Below are 24,345 nucleotides of genomic sequence, written 5' to 3' on the forward strand. Positions count from 1 at the left end.
ATGCCACGCCTACCCGATGACGCAATACCTGTTACGCTGTTCTGATATCCCTGGAAATAAGTGCATCCTGTAGGCCTTCAGGGATGGTGGGAGCAATATGAGCAGGAATAACTAATTAGGAATTGCTGCCCATATGAGGCGAGTGGAAGGCTTGGAGGCCGTAAGGAGGAAAACAACATGATCAGGTGTAAGTAATCAGAAAGCATCACCCATATAAGGAAAGTCAAAGGTCATAAGAAGGAGCAACATGATAGGAGCAGGGACAGAAACAGGAGCCGTGTCCCAAATAAAGTACTACACCCTATTCACTATACGTGATGTACTACGCACTCTACTAACCAGTGTACTGTATGAAGGACGGGATCAAATGGAAAACTGACACTTTTTATACACTGTTTCCCACCGTTTTTTACACCGTTACTAACAGTTGGTCCAGTAGGGACGTCCAAATTCAATCCAGCACGTCATCAGATCGATCTATATGTTTATATTTATAATATACCCTGCTTTATTCCAACTGATTCATTTCTCACCCTCGCTGTACGTTTTTAGTGACCCAATCTGATTATCTCCCCTGATCATTTTTTAAGTGAGACGTTATTTAGCCTGTCAAATGAAATTAGGCTTATTTATTTATTTATTTATTTATTCATTCATTTATTTATTTTTGCAATTGTCTATTGACTAATACAGAGTATGCTTACATTACTCACTGCTTGTTATTTTTTTCCCCCGGTACTTCTGTTCACTGGGGAATAAGGGATTAAGCCAATTACAGATCCTTTTAATCATGGATTTAATCAGGCTCGTGTGGGGGGTTGGGGGGTTCGGGGGTGTATGGGTTGCTCATGCATAATTTAAGAGACAAACATCATAATTCACACCCTGAGTAATTAAGTTTGGAAATTGTATTTGCATGAATAACGACTTCTAATCTTCGTTTAATTTTGTTTTTTGCTGCGCGTGTTATTATTATTATTTTTTTAATCTCTCTATTTAATTTCAGGGAAACGTCACGTTCACGTGTTCGGAGGCCGTCGACGTGCCGGTGACGTTTGACAGCTCGGAGAGTTTTCTTCAGTTGCTGTGGACGTCAACACGTGACACCTTGTCGGTCGGGTTACAGTTCCGAACCTGGAACAAAGCGGGGCTGCTTATGACCTTTGACCTCCATCACCAAGCAGGAACGCTGTGGGTTTACCTGAGCGAGGCAAGGGCAAGGATGCAGGTCCATAAGGCCGGCAGGCTCATGGCCGACATCACGGCAGGTCAGACGTTGTTAACTAGAGGATAAACATTATAGTAATTAGAAATCAATGGTTATTATTGTAACACTGTGAACTCAGCAGTCTAGTACTTATAATATTTACTTCAGTGAAGTTAGTTTCAAAGACTGATCGTGATTGGCATCTCTTAATTGTCCAGTGTGTGTGTGTGTGTGTGTGTGTGTGTGTGTGTGTGTGTGTGTGTGTGTGTGTGTGAGACAAAGAGAGATTTTGCCCTGCAATGGGTTTGCATCTCGTCCAGGGTTTCCCCATGTTCTTTGCAATAGACTCCAGGCTCCATGTGACTCTGTGTAGGATAAGAGGTACAGAAACTGGTTGAATGGATGGATGGATGGATGGATGGATGGATAGATGGATAGTTGTAGGTCTTCTTCACAGCTTAACTACTGCCACTTTCTGAACAGTACAAGAAGTTCATTGTGTTATTTGTAACAGCCACGTCGATGTTACAGGGTCAGCGCTGAACGATGGCCAGTGGCACTCTGTAGATCTGAGCGTCCGTCGAGGACGTCTGATCCTGGCAGTGGACAAATCGGACATGTCCACCATCACCATATCCTTCCCTGTCATGCCTATGAACCAGATCTTTTTAGGAGGTACAGTAAATCTAACATCCGTTGACACTATTTTTTCTAGACCACTGATTCTTGAAATTGGGGTCCAGCGACTTCTAGTGGTCAGTGAAGCAAAACCAGGAGATTGTGTAGCGTTACAGCGGACAAAACAAATCAGTCTTATCAGATCGGTTAAGTTGTTGTAGATATGCGTCTGAATGGGTTTCATCCAAGCCTTAATAACTCTAATATTACGAAGTATATAAATATATAATGTCAACGTGGACTTAATGTGTTGTATAGATGGAAGGTTTGGGGGGGGGAAGGGGCTCTAGGTTTAAAATCAATTATTGTACCTATTGAAATAATTCCTACTGAAAAGGTGCTGAAGCGTGAACGGTCAGATTAAACCACATTTTTATTCATTTTTCTAACAATTGTGGACATTTTGTGAACTGAATCGTTATCAAGGCCAAAGCACAGGCAGGTTGAGGTCGAACGCATGAAAACAAACAAGTTTTGCATGCCTCGCTATCACAGGATAAACCGAGCAGGAAAGTCCTTTGAAAAGCTCAAATATAAGCAAACTTACTGTATATCTTCACTGTATCTCGTCTCAACGATTCCTCTAGTCAAAGTCGTGCTTGTGCCATAGTTTTTCAGGCTTTAATGATGTTCCGTGGGATGTTCAAACATTAAGATCTCTTTTTTTTTGTTGTTGTTGTTTTGTTTTTTTTTAACCTGATTAGTACACGGTACAGAAAAGGTAGGCTGAAATTCACGCCAATGCAGAGAAAGTTCATTGTGGCAAAAGTCAATGAAAAAAAATCCAAATCATTATCCAAAAAAAACAAAAAAAAAAACAAAAGAAAACAGATCAGAAGACATGTCTAGACTCTAGGAAGTAAAAACCAGAGAGAGAACGATAGAAAGAAGAAAGAAATCGGTAGCACGAGACACCATCAAAGTCAGATACAACACACACAGGTGTGATTGGGGACAGGTTGATCTTTTCCCCCACAGAGTCTCAAAGAGCTCCTGTTTTTGTTGTGTCCGTGTTCAGTATCGAATGTCTTTGTCGTGTCTGACTCCACAGTCGTGCTTAAAGGTAGGGTCTCTGTTGTTTAATAGCCATTGTTAACATTTGAAATCACCAAAACAAACACGCCCCTAACCCAAATGGGTCCCACCCCTGTTTTGATAGCTCCGCCCACACATACACCAGACAAGTATAACCCAAGTATAACCCAGACAAGTATTATGGCGGAACCTGTTGGGGCAGCTGACCGTGGGTATATTTTTATCAATAAATGAACTCAATGAGTAATACTACAGTAATACAAATGTGTTTTTGTAGTACTGTGTGTTGTACCGTGAAAGGTTTAGCTCCGTTTCACGCGGAAGACGTTCAGTTCTCTCCAGCACTGGAAAGCTGATCCTATATTAACACGGTCCTACTTCTTGCCTTATCGTAAGCCTTTCTTCGCTTTCTTTCTTTGTTTTTATCCTCCATGTCAGTGTTAAAACCGCTTACTGCTAATGTCACACATGCGCACTGAACACTCTCTCCGCCGCATATTGACAAGACACGCCCCTTTCTGCTCATTGGCTACACGTTTGTTTTGTTTTTGTTTTGTTTGTCGGCCCAACCCAGTTTTCTGAAGCATTTCTCAAACAACAGAGACCCCACCTTTAATACGAAGCTCTTCTGAAATCTAAAATTTAAATTGAAACAGTATCACATCCTGTTTTATTCCTTATACCTTAAGTGTTTGCTCTTAGCACAGCTCGTAAAACTGATGCTTAAACAGGTACGTTACTACAACGATAAAATCCAGTGAGGTGTGGAAAAGGATGGGAAACCATTAAGAAGAAAAAGTGACTGTGCCAAAAAAAGAAAAGAAATAAAATCTAGGTGATTCGAAGTATGTTTGTGGGATGAATCACCACCTTGTCTGAGGAGCTTCATCAGTTCTACTGTGGTGATCTAAATCCCAGGAGGATTCTTACTGATCTGCTGAAGCAACATTAATGAGCTGTTCTACATCTCTGATGCTGAAACACAACCACAACTCAAGATCTCAAGATCTCAGACCTGCAAACGGTCTCAGAAACGACGCCTGGCTTCAAAACCACAGACGCTCGCTCGGCAGCTCAGGAGAGATCCAGCATCTGATCCTCCAGCATCTCTTCCACTCTATTCGCTTCTACAGAGAGAGAGCATGTGCTTTAATTACCTTTAACTCACTAATTGGAGCGAGCGCTAGCGGCGTCCAGGGATCGCGTCGAAGCCGTGCTCCGTTCGGCAGCATCTCTTTGCCTTTTTTATTTATTTATTTATTTTGTTTTGCCCCCGAGCTGAAACCGTACACCGCAGTGGATCACGCAGAAAATGAGATTTGCCAGAGAAAGGCTTTAAATCATTGAAGTCCTCCTGCATTTTATCAGAACATGTCGTTATTTATTAGTAATATGAACATGGCCACTTTTCGTCCTGTAGGAATAGCAGCGCATAATTCAGAGACAAATCCATTTATTTATTTATTTATTTATTTATTTATTTATTTATTTATTTGGGTTGTTCACTGGAACAAAAATGAGCCTCTGAAGGGATGTTTGCAAACACACACACACTTTGGTATGTTTGGTAGCGCGCATGCATACAGTACATGTCCACATGATTTGTCATTTTTCCGGAAAGTTCACTAAGAGTCTTTTTTCTGTGATCGTGGCAGCCGAAAAAGATTCCAGAATCCAAAAGAACTTTGTGGGTTTTTTTCTGGAAAACTGTGTTGTTTTTTATTTAAATGTAAGACACACACACTCTCATCTGAATGAGTACATTAAATCATGGTGAAAAAACATCAACATCTCCCAAAGTAAGGGATAGAACCTTAATCTTCCATCATCTAACGTCATGAGTTCCTTCGACAGTACAATCTGTATTCAGCGTTAAACTCAAAAGTAGGCGTGGCCTAGTCTGGAAGGATTTTTTTTTTTGTTTGTTTTTTTTTTTTTTCATGACCAGCCTGAATCTGACCATGCTGATGCCAATGGTAACAGGAAGCAAAACTGACCATGGTCTCTGTCAATCACAGCCACAGCAGCCAATCACAGTCCTCTATGTGTGTGTGTGTGTGTGTGTGTGTGTGTGTGTGTGTGTGTGTGTGTGTGTGTGTGTGTGTGGAAGAGGGCAGAAATCTGTTTCCCCATGGCAGGTACTCATTTCCAGGGATTTCAGTACAGCGTAACAGATATTGCGTCATCGGGTAGACATGGCCTATTTGATAATCTAACCCTAACTATAACCATAGTTTTTAGTTGTTTATTTGTTTTGTAATATAAATCTACCTGTATGACTGTTTTGTCCTTCGTAGTATGTTTTTTTTTTTTTTTTTTTAAAAGAGGGCGTTTTTCCAAGACCTCCGGAAACACGCCCACTTTACGTCGTGGTAACGAAACCCCTGGAATTTAGTGAAGGCCGTTTCCTCACAGTGTGTTAAGCTGTCAGTACTAAAACAATAAGAAGTGTCATCATTATACTGTACTTCAGAACACTGACCCCTACAGGACTGGGGGAACATGTGCTAACGGTGCTCGCTAGAACCCTAAAGGACCCAATTCCAGAGCTTTGGTCTTCCTAAAACCTTCCATAACCACCGAATGAAGCGTATTTGACTTCATCCTGCAAATATAAGCTTCCACTTCATTAACTAGACAAACATTTTGGCACGGAATATTAACGCAAGCCAAATTAGACACTGGAGATGTTTACAAATCCAGAGTGTGATTAGGAAATTTTTCTCCAGTATATATGCTGAGTGTGCGATGTTTGTGCCTCGAGACAGACTGTAGTTAATGTAGCTGACGTGACAACATGACGATTTGAATTCTTCGTACTCGTCTCTTTAGTCCAGTTACTGTACCTAAACCCCGGCTCATCTGTCTAAATCTGCAAATTTGCATATAGATTTATTTATTTATTTATTTATTTATTTATTTATTCTTTTTTTTTTCTTTCCCTTCTGCTTGAAGCCTGCTGACTCGTTCCTCCAAATTTCTCTCACAGGATGTCCAATTACAGATGATGGATGCACGAATCCCTTCAGCGTTTTCCAGGGATGCATGCGCCTCATCCACCTGGACGAGGGGCTGGTGGATCTGATCAAGGTGCAGCAGATGCTCTTGGGCAACTTCAGCAACCTCCAGATGGACGTGTGCGGCATCGCCGACAGGTAAGAAGCGTTTCTTATCCGACGTTTGTGTTTTTTCCGACGCGTTCGGGGTTTTCATTATGCAAATGTACGCTCGCGCTTCATTAATTAGGCGAAGGGTTGCCAGGGAATATTAATGCCTCCTGGATAAGAGCAAGCTCCAGAATTAGACATGGGGGTTTTGGGGTTGGGGGGGGGGGGGGGGGGTTAGTGAGCGACTAATTCATTGTGCTTTTTCAAAAAAAAAAAAAAAAAAATTCTCTTTCTGTTCAATCAGCGCAAATGAATCAATTCACACAGCTTTCAATACACTCTCTCTCTCTCTCTCTCTCTCTCTGCTTCTCCAGACTAATGGAAAACATCTTTCCTATCACTGTCTTTCTTTTTTCTGTTCTCTTTTTTTTTATTATTATTATTGTTGTTGTTTTGGTGGTGGTGGTTGTTGTTGTTGTTTTTTTTTTTCCCCCCCGTTTGAAAAGTTCCACTGGAGCTTTGCATCAACTGAAGTTCTTTTCCCAGCAGCTGCGATTTATTTGTTGTGTGCTTTGAAGAAAGGTAAACAGATTACTCGGACCGAGCAATTCGTACAGCAGCAGAATCAGCAGCAGGAAAGTCCCATGTGAAATTTCAGCCTTATTATTGGGTTGAAGCTGGAGTTTGGACAAAAGCGTCGAGATGCTCTCTGCTGTAATGGATGTGGCCGTCGCTCTCCGAGTGCCAGTGTGCTGCTTGCTTTGAAATCTTTATCTCTTTTTTTTTATTTTTTTGCCTTGCAGTGTAGAGTGCACGTATAAGCTAGACGGCCACTTTAATAGGAAACACCTCAGAGCAGAAAAATCCTGAAGATTCGAGTGACAATAACGATGATCTAATTTACGTACCGCAGATCGTGGCATGGGCTGTTTGGGCCGAGTATTTGAGAAAGTGCTCTTCTTATATCTCCATGGATTTACCACTCACACACACACACACACACACACACACACACACACACACACCAGTCTGCAGTGTTTACACAGAATGATGCAAGAAACAAAAAAAAAAACACATCCTTTGATGGCAAAAGGAAAAAAAAAAAACGTGGCAGCTCTTTACAGCCGTGGTGCACAGAAAAGCAACTCCGAACACACAAATCCTACTGCAAGTGCTTGTTGCTATAGAAACGAGACGGTATTAGAACTTAGAGCAAACACAGGTTTTGCTGTGTTTTCTTTACAGAACAAACACTAGGTAGTTGGATTAAAAAGATACACACAGACCATACAGACAGATACAAATACAAACAGATACAAACAGACCATAATAATCACTGCTTGATAACGTTTCTTTTACGACAAATTTTTCAGTCTTGTTTTCCTAAAAAAGCAGGACGTTTATTATCTCGATGCGAAGCTTTTTGCGTTTGGTTTCTTTCAGTGTTTTTTTATCTGGGAGGCTGGTTTGTGTAACGGATCCAGCGCATATCTGCGTCGTGATGAATTTGTGCTCCTCTGAGCACGCAGTCACAAACATGTATTATACAGTCAGCGGTTATACACACAAGCCCTTTAAAAAAAACACACTCTCTTGTACGTCTTAATAATCTTATCGTATCGTCCTTTGATTCGGCTCACAGCGTAATAACGTCGGGCGTGCTTGTTTTTAGCATGAAAACTTTTCTTTTTTTCCCTCTGCCTCCTCCTCCTCATCATCATCATTAGAGCTGCTGTATGCATGCGTACGCGAGCCATTTGAAAACGTTGCATAACAGAAGGCATGAAGGCAGGCAGCTGGCACGCGCCATTAGAAACGAAATATAAAAGTGAAAAACGGCACCGGCTTCCATCTCGATCGTTATTGTGTTCCGGGGTGCACAAATTTAGGACTGAAATCATCTCTGTAGTTGCCTTCTCTCATTAAAGAAAGGATTATTGAGTCTGGGCGTGAGGAGGAAGAGCAGCCGAGGGGGAGTAGGAGGGAAGCAGAGATGAAAGAGAAGCAGAGATTGCGTGATCTTCACATTTGAAAGAGTACCACCGACTTTATTTTACATGAATAATTGCACGGCATTCTGGGATAGCAGCTGCTGAGCAGGGAAGCATTAGTGCTAGCACTTAGTGTCTCTGAAAAGGCCAGACCTCTGTTCCAGATCACACGCACACACTCACTTATAACTCTACAAATCTACAAGACAGCCAAATTTTCTGGCCCATTTTCTGGCCGATTCTACAATGGGGGTGCCATTACATTTACACACACTCCTGCATCCGAAGCTATCTCACGCTTTGCCCATCATTTTCCACATCACATTTTGTTTAATGTACATTGTATACATTCCTGAGTTCTACAGGGTCCTACGTTCCCCATATTTACCTGCCACATAATGAACAAAATGACACCAGGTCCCATCTGCCCAGGGTCCTACGTTCCCCAGTTCAATATTCTGTTAACACACATTAAAATAATTGCTTCAAAGGTTTTTATGGAGGTTTTATTTATCCTCTAACTTTAGTACATTCTGAATGCGAAACAACAAAGACAAATTGAAAGGAATAACAACGTGCGTTAGTCTTAAATCCATCCTTCATCCATACTACTGAAATACTGAGCACATACAGTACATTAGGACCCTGGGGAACATAGATATGCTCCCTATTTACTGAACCCTGCTACCTGAACGCTTCCCCTGTGAAATATCTGGAATATTCCCAGGTTTAAAAGTAAATTCTGAAAATTTTCATTCATTCATTCATCTTCTACCGCTTATCCGAACTACCTCGGGTCACGGGGAGCCTGTGCCTATCTCAGGCGTCATCGGGCATCAAGGCAGGATACACCCTGGAGTGCCAACCCATCGCAGGGCACACACACACACACACACTCATTCACTCACGCAATCACACACTACGGACAATTTTCCAGAGATGCCAATCAACCTACCATGCATGTCTTTGGACCGGGGGAGGAAACCAGAGTACCCGGAGGAAACCCCCGAGGCACGGGGAGAACATGCAAACTCCACACACACAAGGCGGAGGCGGGAATCGAACCCCCAACCCTGGAGGTGTGAGGGGAACGTGCTAACCACTAAGCCACCGTGCCCCCCCTTCTGAAAATTTTTATTTATTTATTTATTTATTTATTTATTTTTAGTTTTGCAGGAGCTAAATGGTGCCATAGTCATAGAGTTTCCAAGTTTTCCTTTTTTTTTTCTTCTCCTCGTCCAACCTTAAATAGCACTGTTTGACATTCCTGTGTACTGTAATGAAAAATCAATCAGGACCAAAAGCACAGGAAATATTGCATTACCCCCCCCTCCCCAGAGGACTCGCCGAGCCCATAAATATCCCCACGTGTAATGCCAGCCTCACGCGTAGCCCCTGAGTGTGCAGAAAGCGAGGCAAAATAGGCGGCAAAGAGGAAACGTGCGACGTGATGAAGCAGTAACATCGTCACAGCAATATCACGCTGCTGACTAAGGCTGTACGGCAAGGTGAGCGCTAGCTGTACAAGGCAGATCGTGCACAGGCTCACGCTCAGGCTTTCTTTAGCCGTTTTTGTATGATTCCATTGGAGTGACGATCTATCGTTCCGCAAGCGTGCAAGAGGAGACGACGAAGCACATGAATATACTCAATCTGTGTGTGATTTTCTCATGCTAGCATTTTTATTCACCGAAAAAAAAGCAATGTAGAGTTTTGAATGCCATTAAGCCCACAGATGTCGAACCTCTTCACGCACTTTCTTACCTATCCAACCGAATGTAATATATTGCATGGCGAGTTAAATTATTTACTCCCGTGCTCTTTTTTTTTTTTTTTTTTTAATGGCTCACTTTTGCCATTACGATTTGCTGCAGGACTTTCAGCCTCACCTTTATTTCCTGAAGAGGGGAAAACTCTCGCTTAGCTGCCTCCTGGGGCTGCCTCATTATTTCTGCAAATGGAACGAGAGTGTGTGTCCTGCGTTAGAAGGTGAACTCCCGCCTCATAACCCCCACCCACCACCACCACCACCACCTTTATCCATTGCCACTAAAGAGTGCTGATGGAATTGTACATCTCTCAGTGTGTCGCATTCAATCCTGCGGCGTATCCGTTGTTCTGCTAATTGGCCTTGGTTCATACATACATACATACATACATCTTCTACCGCTTATCCGAACTACCTCGGGTCACGGGGAGCCTGTGCCTATCTCAGGCGTCATCGGGCATCAAGGCAGGATACACCCTGGACGGAGTGCCAACCCATCGCAGGGCACACACACACTCATTCACTCACGCAATCACACACTAGGGACAATTTTCCAGAGATGCCAATCAACCTACCATGCATGTTTTTGGACCGGGGGAGGAAACCGGAGTACCCGGAGGAAACCCCCGAGGCACGAACGTGCTAACCACTAAACCACCGTGCCCCCTGGCCTTGGTTCAGATCAGGCTATATACAGAGTGAGCGCTCGGGGAGGAAATCATACCAAACTCGTGTACGTTGTTAGTCGACAAAGATCGGGCTACAGATTTAACGCTAGTCAGAACTCGAGTTAGATTTGTGCACGCTCGCAGGGCGGAGTCTGGTCAAAATGGAGGCGTGTCACAAGTTCTAAATTGATAGGATCTTGCATTCAGATGGATATTTTGGGCTGTAAGGAGCTAAAAAAAACACTATGACGCACTGTTAACGAATTAACGAACAATATCGACCAATGAAAACCTTATCTCAAGGAACGAGTATTTAACGGATGAGTGCTCGGTCAGCTCATCCTTCAAACCCCAGGCAGGTTTTCTAGCATGATTCAGTTAATTCAGCAACTCAAATAGTCTTTTGTTTCTGGACAAAATCCGTGTTACCAAATGTTAAAAAAGAAAAGACAAGAATTCAAAAAAAAAAAAAATAGCTTGAATAGATATTTTCTCATCGTCCTCTAGGTTTCCGGACCTGATTATTTATAAGCCGACATTTTGGGAAGAATGTGCAGTGGATACTGAATGATACTAATGTTAAATCCAGTAGAAGTCGTCTGATTGGTCAGAAGGTGCTGATCCATTTTCCTATAAGAGCGTCAATACAAATCTAACTTCAGCGTAGCCGTAAACAGGTAACGGATCAAACCGTGCCGCTATCATCGTCACCTGGTATGTACTGTAAAAGGAGGAAAACACTGTTATTGGGAAATGTTTGAGTCACTGATGCCGAGCTACGTTTCCCATCATCCCCAGCGTGTCCTAATCACTGTCACCTGTCTCCTGTCACCTCTCAAGGAACCGAATTACTCAAATCCCAGACACCGAGTATTAATTTGTTCATTGTGGATCATTTACAGGTCAATTTGTGTTTGTTTTATTTGTTTCTTTTGACTAACGTATACCTCAGTTTAAAAAAAAAGTCCCATTCTTACGTCTGAAAGTTCTTTATTATTTCTTCATTTACTTCTGTTTCTGCCTCGAGCCTGTGTTCCAGACTTTTCTCTCTCTCTCTGTGCGTGTGTGTGTGTGTGTGTGTATAAATATATAAAACGTGTGGTTTTAAAATCTTATAAAAAGCGAGGCTAAAGTCTAATCAATAGCTTGACAATGAAACCATTAAAGTAGAGCAATGCATTATATCCTGAAGGCTTATCGATGGCATAAAAAGAAAGATGCGAGGGAAACTATTACACACACACACACACACTTCAAGTCCGATGTATTCATGACCTCACAATCTGTTTGTGTCTGAAAGTTTCTCGTGGTTGTTTAGTAGAAAGCGAATGTAGAAAGGTTTCAGGTTTAAATTGCATCACCGCGCTGACGTAAGTAAAACCCGTGCACTCTGTGACCCAGAGGTCGGCGCCGACACCTTCCGTTTACTCCTCGTGTGACCCCGCTGATGTCAGCTACGTCACTCCCTGTTTCCAGTAGTTCATCTCTGCTTCCATGGCACCTCAACCCGGTGAGGATAAATGAAGAGGTAAAGAAAAGGATGGAAAAAAAGCACCTCTGAACTCCACAGTGTTCCTGCTGTTCTTCTCTTGCTGTTCTTGTCGTTCACCTGCTGACTTTTTATGGCTTTTTTTTTTTATCCTGCATGATTAGGGTCACAGCGGGCAGGGCCGCGAGTGCCGCAGGAGAATACGCCGTGTGTGTGTGTGTGGTCTGGGTGGGCTGTTAAGACAGAAATTCTGAGCTTATTGTCGCTTTCAGCCAGGCTTCATGCTAAAAACGTGCTTCTGTTTGATCATTTTACATCCTTTTATACAGTTAAGAAGAATTTTTCACATTTTTTTTATTTTATTTTATTTTTTTTTTTTGAGCTGGCAATAAGAAAACAAAGTGTAGGTTTGTAAATGAATGACTTCCATGTCGTCTTCACAAAGATAGTAATGGGAGTCTGGGCGTGGCTTAATATTTTAATCAGCGCACTTGATTGACAGCTCAGTCTTACTGGACTGTAGTTAGATTATGAGGTCATTTAATTCAGTTCTTTTTTCATAAAAAAAGGTGCTAAAAAGAAAACAAAACCTGTAACGCTTTGCACATGGAAGCTTTTTTTCAACATTTAAAATATAGATTTACGTTTATTTATGTTTAGCCATGAACATTGGTCATAAAGCAGATTTTCCAGAAATCTGGATATAAAATTAGACATTATATTCATTCATTCATTCATTTTCTACCGCTTATCCGAACTACCTCAGGTCACGGGGAGCCTGTGCCTATCTCAGGCGTCATCGGGCATCAAGGCAGGATACACCCTGGACGGAGTGCCAACCCATCGCAGGGCACACACACACTCTCATTCACTCACGCAATCACACACTACGGACAATTTACCAGAGATGCCAATCAACCTACCATGCATGTTTTTGGACCGGGGGAGGAAACCGGAGAACCCGGAGGAAACCCCCGAGGCACGGGGAGAACATGCAAACTCCACACACACAAGGTGGAGGCGGGAATCGAACCCCCAACCCTGGAGGTGTGAGGCGAACGTGCTAACCACTAAGCCACCGTGCCCCCTAGATATATATTTATCCCTTAAATTAATTGGATTTTATGATAAGAATTATAAGCTCAGATTTTACACGTCGTGGACTGAACCTATAAAAAACTGTGTTTAGTGATAGAAATCTTTTTTAAAAGAAGCATTGTTGCTTTTTTAAAGGTTCTCTTTTTGTGCATCACTGCTTCCATGGTGAAAGTTCAGCAGACTGAACAGAACCGGTAAAGTCCACACAGTAATTTAGTCATTTTACGGCTGGGTTTTGTTTTTCTTGGAGATAATTTAGATGTGTTAGAAATCCACTTTTTAACCTAGCTATAAAACCTTTTCTTTTTTTCCCCAACTGGAAAAAATAATGGTTTTAATAAAAGTCATGTATCGATGCCGGTGTGATGAATGAGGTGTGCGAGATGCGGTTAAAACCAGATTGGAGAAAACATCTTTAATGGAAATTTGTCCATGTTTTTTTTTTCCTGTCACTGGATTTTGTGGATTGTTCTGGAGTCACAGCTGACTAACACGTGTGGAAGAGGAGATCTGGAGATCGTTGGTTTTCAGTTCGTTGACATCTACTTGACGACTAGACGTACAGTAGGTGTGTCCATATGTACACATGGAGCAACTCGGGTTCAAGAGCGCACACTGTTTCTGCTTCATCTCATATGATAAAAATGAATAGGGATTTCTATTTGCGCCACGTACTGATTGCTGTTATTACTATGGTAACAGGGAGTAGGAACGCCTAATGGTGACTTCGTAATACAGCAACTGGCAACCTGCAGCTTTAAATTGGCTGTATATGTGAACAAAGGAACACGGGCTTTCTCCGATGAAGTCCGAATCACAGGTGATGGGAATGATTTCTGTGTGAACTTGCTTGCTTTCACACATACAGAATATGTGATATATATTTCACACAGAATAATTGGCTGAATATACTACAACTACAGCCAGTTCCTCTAGGAGGTTTTGTGATTGCAGACTAGAACACAACTCAAGCAAACTCCACAATGTTTTGGAGAAAGTTCACAATGTTCTGACATCAAAACACATTTTCTGCCAAAGGCCATTTGGTCTCACATGCGAAGGATCAGCGTACATAGTACAGCGATCATAGAATGTCGTTACATGTGTGTCTTCGCTGACAGGAGTCTCAATGATGGATTGCCATTTCAAGTAGTTTTCTGTTATTGCAGCAAATTAAAGAATTTATGGTCGCAACGATGGCAAAAAAACTTTGTATGTTTTCAAGCACTTTCTTTAAAAAGTGCTCATTTTTCTCCATCGCATTCCAGCCCTCGTGTGCATGTATCGAGTCTTCCATATGTGTGCGCACATTCATTAGCCCGATCCTCGTTCCTGCAGTTCAAGCCCCATCTGTCCGAGAGAACTCCGAGTCAAACCGGCATCGTTCTCCTTCTGTGCCGCCTTTTCATCCGCTATTACTCTCCACTCCTGTCCCCTTCTGTTTCCAGCCATTAGCAGCGAGAAGAGCTTCCAGAAATTTTGCGTAACGTATGTCACTGTAGATTACCCTGGGCAGGATGTTTAAATTTGTGCCTTGTCAGCAGTTTCCACGCTAGCCCGGGCAGGGTTTGTTTACGGCAGCAAGGCACAAAGTGGTGTAGAGACTCACACACGTTTCTGAGATTACTGGGGGGAAAAAAATCTGAGGCCAGTCTCCAGGAGTCTGAGCTGCCATGTGAGAAGCACTTAACTGTTTTGAAAACACTGTACGATACTTTACACAGCTTGTGTCTTGTGTGTGTGTGTGGTAGGAAATGACTAGTCTTGGATCAGCTGTATCCTTTTAATAGCTTGTTTTAGTCAGTGATAGACTTAAAAATAGGAAATACAAATAAATCTACAATAAAACACTGAAGGGGGCATTTTGGCTTAGTGGTTAGCACGTTCACCTCACACCTCCAGGGTTGGGGGTTCGATTCCCGCCTCCGCCTTGTGTGTGGAGTTGCATGTTCTCCCTGTGCCTTGGGGGTTTCCTCCGGGTACTCCGGTTTCCTCCCCCGGTCCAAAGACATGCATGATAGGTTGTTTGGCATCTCTGGGAAATTGTCCGTAGTGTGTGATTGCGTGAGTGAATGAGTGTGTGTGTGTGCCCTGTGATGGGTTGGCACTCCGTCCAGGGTGTATCCTGCCTTGATGCCCGATGGCGCCTGAGATAGGCACAGGCTCCCCGTGACCCGAGGTAGTTCAGATAAGCGGTAGAAAATGAGTGAGTGAGAGTAAAACACTGGAATCAGGAACCGAACAGAACACAAGTTAGAATATTTACTCTGTAGATTATTGGCATATTTTCACATCAGCCACTGAACCCCACATTCCCACTCATAACACTCGGACCACATGACCTCACGCCCGTTAGGTCACGTCTTGTACAGCATCGTAATGTTTTGTCTAGCTTTTGTCTGGTGCTGTTGGAACCCTTGCACCTGATCCATGTCACCATGTTGCTTTCACGCTTCATTGTTTTTGTTTTTTCTCGCAGTCTTTTCATGTTTCATGTTTACTCCCTCTGCTCATAATAAACGTAACGCGCACCTGCGTCCGCCTCCTCATCACATACCTGACGCGAATATTTAATCTGGAACGCCGTATATGTGCTTCAGAGCCTGTTCCAGATGCTATATGCAGTATTTCTGTATTAGTTAAAGGTGTAATGTAAATAAGAGGTCACCTGCAGCGTTCGATCACGTGACCCGTCTGCTGGAAACTCGGACGTCACGTAGGTCAAATTTTACATTTGTCGGCTTTTCTACAGCGTTCAGTAATAAACCGAATATATAATAAATATAATATAGTTCCAATATACTGCTTAGTTCGTGTTTTGAACAGATGTTAATTGATTTGTTTGATATTTTCCTTCATAGCTGTAATGTAAATGACTATTTTTATACATCTACCCACCACGTGGAGTCAAACTTGGTGTGGTTTTCTGCTTCTGTAGCCTTTCTGAGATGCCGATCTACTCACCATGTGTGTGTGTAAGGAACCATGAACACATGATTCAGCATCAACTGCCCCTTTCCCACCGAGGCAGTTTGAGAGCTGGTTCGGAGCAGAGCCTAATTTAGAACCAGTTCTTTCTTTTTCGACAGCCAAAGCACCGGCTCTGAACCAGGAAAAGTGGTTCTTAAGTAGCACCAAAACGTTGTTGGTCTAGACTTAAGAACCGATTGTGTCAGAAGCTGGGGGCGGGGCTACTGTACTGCATTTGATAATGTACTAATGTTTACTACACTTTTACTTTACCGCGATATGATACATTATCAGCACACATGATAGTAAGTAGCTACATGCTAAGGCTAAACTTTTTTCTGTGTTAATGATAAAATAACATTATGTACTTTCTCGATAACAACCTCCGTTTATACAGATTACATGGAGCTGCACGTACACGTTGGATTCGCCACGTTTGGATGCCAATGTAGGTTCACAAAGCCATGAGCATTAAACAGTAAAGCAACATCCGCCATTGTTGATGTGTTTGTGTTTGCCAACTTTGCTGGGAAACGTGACACCAATACAGTGACGTCAGACTCGGCTCTGTGATGGCTCTCTAACCGATGGAAAGGCAAACCGGTTCTTAGAAGGTTTGCCAGTGGAACCAACTTTGAACCAGCACCAGTGCTAGCTCTGAACCAGCACCTGGTTCTTTTTGGTGGAAAAGGGGGTAATAGTCCTGTCAGTTTGAACCACAATGAAAACTGCTCTGATCTACCTGCTGAACAACTTGATGTTTTTTTTTTCTTTCATTTCCCCAGCGTTCGGTTTAAACTCTGGTCTTGCGCATGTTGGCTAGCTGTTGGTTGATTTCTAAGTTGACAAATTTCCCTCCATATTAGACCAATAATATCTGTTTAAGTAATGTTATTTGACAACACCTTCAGAACTGTGCTGTCTCAGCCCACACGCTTGGGGCTGTTGTTCTAGAACGCTCTTCTTAGCAAAGTTTGGCACGTCTGCAAATCGATAAATACAACTGTTCCAATCACCAAAGCACTTCTGTAGTATATAGATCAGACATAATGGGAAAACCTATTCCTATTTACTGTGCCCATTAATGTGAATCTGGTGTGAAAAATCTAATTTATCCTGAATGCGAGTCATTTAAGCATGAGTAATCGTTCAGAATTCAACAAAGAGAGGGAATTAATTGTGCCAAGTGTCTACAATTTTGCTTTCAAGGGCACACTGATATCCAGTGATGGCATTTAATGGCTTTAGTTAATAACAGAGAGAAGAGAAACCTTCAGCACTTCAGCACTCAATTTCTTAATGTTCTCAACCTTGCAGTTTTATGTAAAGGATCGTTCAAAATCCGACAAGACGTATTTTATTCGCAGCTGTCTTGTTAGTTAATTAATTCATTTAATCTGTTAGTTTATTGCTTCTTTAAAAATAACCATGTGAATTTCCAAATGTTATGTGACATTGATTAAATGTGAGATGGGAAGACTCACTCACTCTCGCTCATTTTCTACCGCTTATCCGAACTACCTCGGGTCACGGGGAGCCTGTGCCTATCTCAGGCGTCATCGGGCATCAAGGCAGGATACACCCTGGACGGAGTGCCAACCCATCGCAGGGAACACACACACACTCGTTCACTCACGCAATCACACACTACAGACAATTTACCAGAGATGCCAATCAACCTACCATGCATGTCTTTGGACCAGGGGAGGAAACCGGAGTACCCGGAGGAAACCCCCGAGGCACGGGGAGAACATGCAAACTCCACACACACAAGGAGGAGGTGGGAATCGAACCCCCAACCCTGGAGGTGTGAGGTGAACATGCTAACCACTAAGCCACCGTGCCCCCGGGAAGACGATACAGACATATGCATACAGGGTGTGGAGTAGATTCAGTGGGGCGAGTCAGTCATAGTCCAACGTATAGCTGAAAGAATAGGCAATAATTATAACAAGTGCAAGCTCCTTGTGTATGAAATTAGCTGGCATGTTTGTCTTGCACCTCTAGTGTTTAGGAATCAACTCCCACCTCTGTGTACCATTGTGTACAAAGTGTGCAGAGTGTACTTTCTGTGCTCCAGGTTTCCTCTGAGTATTCTAGTTACCTCCACCAGTCCAAATACATGTTATAGGCTCTTTGGCATATCTAGACTCATCTGTAGGGTGTGTTAAAATCCCCACCCAGGGTGTCTTTCTTGTCTTGTGCCATGAGTCGCCTGGGATAGGCTCCAGGCTCCCTGTGACCCTGCCTTGGATACGCAGTACAGAAAATAAATGGAAATTATCAATGGCAGTTATATTGTGCTGCTCATTTGGAGCAATATAGGATTAAAAAAAATCCTAGCTGATCGAAATAAGGTGATGCGAAAACAAAAGAAAATTACACTGGTTAGATAAGGTGCAATGTACAGTAAGGCTAGCTGTTGATGTTACCTTCTAAATTTGCGTCCTGTAAAGATAACAAGCAGTAGACGGAAACAGGAACGCAGAACTTAATGATTGTAAAATGCAGGATAAGGCTTTACAGAAACAGCAGGGCAAAACCAGACTAAAATCTAATTAAGTGCAAAGAACAGGTGCACACATTCGAGCAACAAGCCAGTGACAGGCAAAAACAAACAGCGAACAAAGAATAACTGTTGTTTCCATACTTTGTTTTTGTTATTAACAGAATAGGAAGAGATGTGTTCATTATGGTGCTGATTAAAGTATGAACATGTCTAGACCTCCTTTGTTTTCTCTCTATCACCAGGTGCTCTCCGAGTCACTGCGAACACGGTGGGAGGTGCTCGCAGTCATGGAGCTCTTTCCACTGCGACTGCACTGATACCGGCTACAGAGGAGCCACGTGCCATAGCTGTAAGGAAACAACCTTTTTTTATTTTATTGGAGTTTAACCTGTGATCTTAGCTGTCAGATCAATGTGTACAGTAGTTTAGCATTTCTGTGACCCAAAGGTTGTCAGGTCAAATCCCAGGACTACACCTTGGTCCTCAAGTGTATATGAATTTAATTATGGAGAAAAAAGTCAGGATAAGAACCAATTACAAACAAGAGTAAACAGGCAGTACACACACACACACACCATTGGACATAGAATATGTATATATTCCATAGTCTAAAATCAAGGACAAATTATAGAAGGGAATTCCAAGGGAGTGTGTATTCTGCCAACCACACATCAGCTAAGAAACAAAAAGTCCACGACCCACGGTCAAATGCTTATCAGCGATCTGGCACTAAACACAAAGCCTGAGCCAAAAAGCATCATCATTGATCTGGATTATGGCAGATCTTCAAATGATGTGAAAAAGGCTCCTTTTTCTCATCCGTCTGCGAAAGGCGGCGGCAGCGTAATTTGCACAGAGCAGGCCGAAATTAAGCACTTGTCACTCAAGCAAAATCTCTGCAGTGTTTAACGCTTTCACACTCGACTTGCTTAAAAATGAGAAGGTGATAGAAAGAGACCTCACGGTGCACCCTGCGTAATTAGATTTGGAACAAAAACGGCGCCAATCAAAGGAGAGCGTTTCCGAACGCTTTTGAACGAGAGCATATGAAAAATGTGCAGGGACATTCAGAGTGAATGTCTATCATTAACTAAATATAGCAACTATGCAGAACATTTACTCTCTACTACTCATAAAGTAGAACTTTGCTAACTTTTTACTTGGTCATATATCAGGCATTTAAAGGGAGGTGTACAAGGTGGCTAAGTGGTTAGCACTTTTGCCTTCCACCTTGGGGCATTTGGGGTTTCCTCTGGGTACACCGCTTTCCTCCTCCAGAACAAAGGCATGTGTTGTGGGTGAAATGGCATCTCCTAATTGTCCATACTGTATAAACGAGTGCGTGCCCACAATTGGCACCCAGCCTAGGGTGTCCCTCACTTTGAGCCCCAAGTCTAGCCTCCAGATTCCCCCAGCCACGTGTATGTACTTCTCTTTTTTTACTTTCTGACCACACCTCCTAAAGGAGTCACCGTTGGATGAGGAAAAGGCTTCTGACTTGATTTCCTGGATGACTCTTTCGTGTGTACCTCATCTATCCATTGTACACACTTGTGATGGTTTGAATATTTCCGTTTAACTCCTCAATAGTGCCCCTTATTTCCTTTTTTTTTTTAACCCTTAGCCACTGTACCTATGCACCAATCATAGTGATTTAAGAAACTCTAGGATCACTAAAGGAAGTTTGGAAACTAGCAAAAATTTAATGATAATGGTACCTGTCACGATGTGATTATATATGTATATATATATATATATATATACATATATATATATATATATATATATATATATATATATATATATATATATATACACTCATCTTTTCCTCTCTTCACCCTGAAGAAAAATAGATTGAATCATTATGTGATTAGTCACTGGGTTCTGACCTGGGTAGTTAGGGATCTGGTCTCCAGTGTCCCTTAATGGCTTTAGTTTGTTTTCCATTATTTCCATTTGAATTCCTAATCGTTTTTCAGCAGTCCCATTTTAAAGGAGACTACATATTTGCAATCAATTATGAACCTGTTTGGATTACTTCCACCCAATTGTAAGCATTCCTGTCTTTGTTAGCCTCTCCGTATTCCATACTTGGAATAATGGAATCATCATCAAAGTGCTTTGTTCTTAACAGTAGACCTTAGCAAAGATGACATGGTTCTTCTCCATGTTTATCATGTATTTCATGGCCAAAAGATTGTGGGCACCTGACCATCAAACCCATATATGGTCCTTCTTGCTGCAATTGTCTTGGATGTCGTTCTATGCTAGGGAACACCTTCACTGGAACTAAGAGGCCCAACCCTTAGTTCCATGGTGTGTTGAGTTCTTCTACTCTAACCTTACTGTAAGTGTCCTGCACAGAGCCCTGACATCAAGCCATCTGAACACTTTTGGGATGAACGGAAATGGCCGCTACACCCGAGTCCTTCTCACTCAATAAGTGCCTGATGTCACTAATGCTCTTGAGACTGAATGATCACAAGCTCCACAGTCATACTCTATCTTGTGGAATGACTTCACACAGGATTAGAGCTTATTATAACAGGAAAAGTCAAGTGGGGTGCTCAAAAAGTATATACGGGTCTGATGGTCAGATGCTTTTGGTCAAATAACACCCCTATTTCATTGCAGCTGGCTAAGAGATAAACACACTAATGATATTATGAGGTACAATGAGGCATGTTCATTATGTACATCAGCCAAAAATGAGGTTACTAGGTATGTAGTCTATATCGCTGGGATGGATGTAATGTCTTGAATAAACAAACAAAACATAAGGTTTTATCAGCTAGTCAATAATCGCCCAAGATAATTGGATACCATAGATGCAGTGGTCTGGTCTCTGTTACAGCAGCAAAGAGAAAGAAATGCAAATATATATATATATATAAAAAAAAATAACAATAAAAGACATAATATAATATACAGGGGGCACGGTGGCTCACACCTCCGGGGTCGGGGTTCGATTCCCACCTCCACCTTGTGTGTGTGGAGTTTGCATGTTCTCCCCGTGCCTCGGGGGTTTCCTCCGGGTACTCCGGTTTCCTCCCCCGGTCCAAAGACATGCATGGTAGGTTGATTGGCATCTCTGTAAAATTGTCCGGAGTGTGTGATTGCGTGAGTGAATGAGTGTGTGTTATTTCTGTTATTGCACATGTGTTGTTTAAATACTTTATTATTGTTATTATTGCAGTTGAAACCGTAATCCAGTGTGTAATTATGATGACTGGTTCACTGGGAACAGCTTTGATTGTACAGTCTAATAGCAGCAGGGAGAAAAGAGCGTCTGTATCGCTCCTACAGACAACAGTCTGTCACTGAAGGAGCTGCTCAGAGATGAAACCGTTTCATACAGGGGGTGAGAGTTCTCCAGCAATGATGATAGTTTTGCTATCATCCTCCTTTCTCCCACCTCCTGTACACTGTCCAGATGAATCCCCAGGACTGAGCTGGCCTTCCTGATCAGCTTGTCCAGTCTCTTCCTCTCTGCAGTAGAGATGAGAGCACCAGCATACCACACCATAGAATATGGCTGAGGCCACCACAGAGTCAAAAAAGGTCTTTAGTAGCTCTCCCTGCACTCCAAAAGACCTTAGTATCCCTCCTCAGCAGAAAGATTCTGCGCTGTCCTTTCTTATAGGTTGCCTCAGTATTGTCCAGTCCAGTTTGCTGTTCAGATGAACACCCAGGTACAGTATTTGTAAGAGTCCACTCTCACTATGTCCTTTCCCTGAATGATCACTGGGGGTAGTGAAGTTTGTTTGTGCCTACGGAAATCCACCACCAGTGCTTTGGTTTTCCCAGCATTTAACTGGAGGCAGTTCCGTCGGCACAAGTCCACAAAGTTCTGGATCCTGTCCTCTGTACTCCCTGTCATCATCATCTGTGATCAGACCGACGACGGCAGAGTCATCAGAGAACTTGTGCAGGTGACAGGTTGCTGAGCTGAACATGAAGTCTGCAGTGTAGACGGTGAAGATGAACGGGGCCAGAACCGTTCCCTGCGGGGCTCCAGTGTTGCAGACAACCATGTCAGACAGACAAGGTCGGTCTGTGAGGTAGTCCAATATCAGGCAGACAGATAATGGTCCACTCCCATGTACACCATCTTATCCAGGTGTAGCTAACACAGGTAGCTAGTAACGTTGAATAAGCCCTATCTATAATCATGATAGTTAGCCTTAGCAAATGTTTTCTTTAGCTCCTGAGCAAAACAAGCACTGATTTGCCAAAAATAAGGCTGAGGTCTTTTTCAGTAATCATATTTCAAATGAGTCCCTTATGATTTTTAACAAATCCAAGTGAAAATAATACAGAAAGCTAAAGGTTGGTAAAGGTTGGCCTTTAAACTTTCCCCTCGTTTATATATTTTTAGACAGCACTCATATAGTACAGTAGGTCACATCTGGTCCACAGGATGCTTTAACCTAATTTTTGCTTTTTCATGTTTTTTAATTAGCCAACTCAAAGTCCTGCTCTATTCCCTGGAACCTGCTTTCATGGTTTAAAAATGTTGCTTTCCGTTATGAACGTTCTCAGTAATAAAGTCATGCCCCGTATTAGAGCCTTCCAGAGGAGGTAAATAGGACAGACTGGAAGGAAATTGAATTGGACATTGTTGATTATGTCTGTTGATCAATTCAAGGATTTGTAACATGATCATTTTCATTTGCTACTCATTAAACAAGTCATTGACGACAGAAGACCAAATGGAGAACAGAATATTATTGGTTCTCAAAAAAATGAAAGCAAAAACACAACCCAGATTAACTGTTTACATGCTACTTGTTTTGCTCTTCTGCACATACTGTCCAACATTTCAGCCGTTTTGCACCTACTATACAATATTTCAGTCATTTGCTGTTTTTGCACAATTCTATATATATTATCTCAAGGACCTGCTGCTAAGAAACTGTTTATTCTGATGTTACTGCACGAAATATTGTTTGAACATTCAGTATTCACGTACAGTATTTACTCTGGTCGGTTTCTGTTTACTGTTTATTGTCCCTTGTGTATTGTATTTTTTGTACTTTTTGTATTGTCTTGAGTGGGCGGCACGGTGGCTTAGTGGTTAGCACGTTCGCCTCACACCTCCAGGGTTGGGGGTTCGATTCCCGCCACCGCCTTGTGTGTGTGGAGTTTGCATGTTCTCCCCGTGCCTTGGGGGTTTCCTCCGGGTACTCCGGTTTCCTCCCCCGGTCCAAAGACTTGCATGGTAGGTTGATTGGCATCTCTGGAAAATTGTCCGTAGTGTGTGAGTGCGTGAGTGAATGAGAGTGTGTGTGTGCCCTGCAATGGGTTGGCACTCCGTGCAGGGTGTATCCTGCCTTGATGCCTGATGACGCCTGAGATAGGCACAGGCTCCCCGTGACCCGAGGTAGTTCGGATAAGCGGTAGAAAATGAGTGAGAGTGAGTGAGAGAGTGTATTGTCTGGTAACTTTTTGTCTGCACTGTCTTTTGTCCTGCACTGTCTTTTGTCCTGCACTGTCTTGTCTGTCTTGTTTGTCTTGTCCTGCACTGTTTGCACCAGGTTGCACAGTTGCACTTTATGTGGCTAAGACTGCTTACAAGTCCTTAACCCTGTCTTTGTTTTATGTAACACCCTGGTCCTGGAGAAACGTGGTCTCATTTCACTGTGTACTGCAACAGCTATATATGGTTAAAATGACAATAAAAGCTTCTTGACTTGACTTGACTAAAGTACTGATTTCTGATAAAAACAAAGCAGTGCTGTTGTAGGATGTTTTGTGAAGACCCTGTGATTAAGCTGCCATCAGTATGTGTGGCTTAGTCATTTTTTAGTCAGTTGTTTCACCCT

General features: G+C 42.4%; 1 protein-coding gene across 1 annotated transcript in view; it reads left to right on the forward strand.

Moving 5' to 3' along the window:
* The window catches only part of cntnap3 (contactin associated protein family member 3), a 121,383-nt gene that overhangs the window by 64,273 nt on the left and 32,765 nt on the right, over positions 1–24,345 (forward strand). Inside the window, exons 8-11 of the mRNA XM_060896414.1 lie at positions 1,007–1,268; positions 1,739–1,882; positions 5,910–6,075; positions 18,763–18,869. Coding sequence (XP_060752397.1) covers positions 1,007–1,268; positions 1,739–1,882; positions 5,910–6,075; positions 18,763–18,869 — 679 coding nt within the window. The remainder of the gene's footprint in view (positions 1–1,006; positions 1,269–1,738; positions 1,883–5,909; positions 6,076–18,762; positions 18,870–24,345) is intronic.

The sequence above is a fragment of the Tachysurus vachellii genome, chromosome 20, assembly GCF_030014155.1.
Source record: "Tachysurus vachellii isolate PV-2020 chromosome 20, HZAU_Pvac_v1, whole genome shotgun sequence".
In the NCBI taxonomy this organism is placed as follows: domain Eukaryota; kingdom Metazoa; phylum Chordata; class Actinopteri; order Siluriformes; family Bagridae; genus Tachysurus; species Tachysurus vachellii.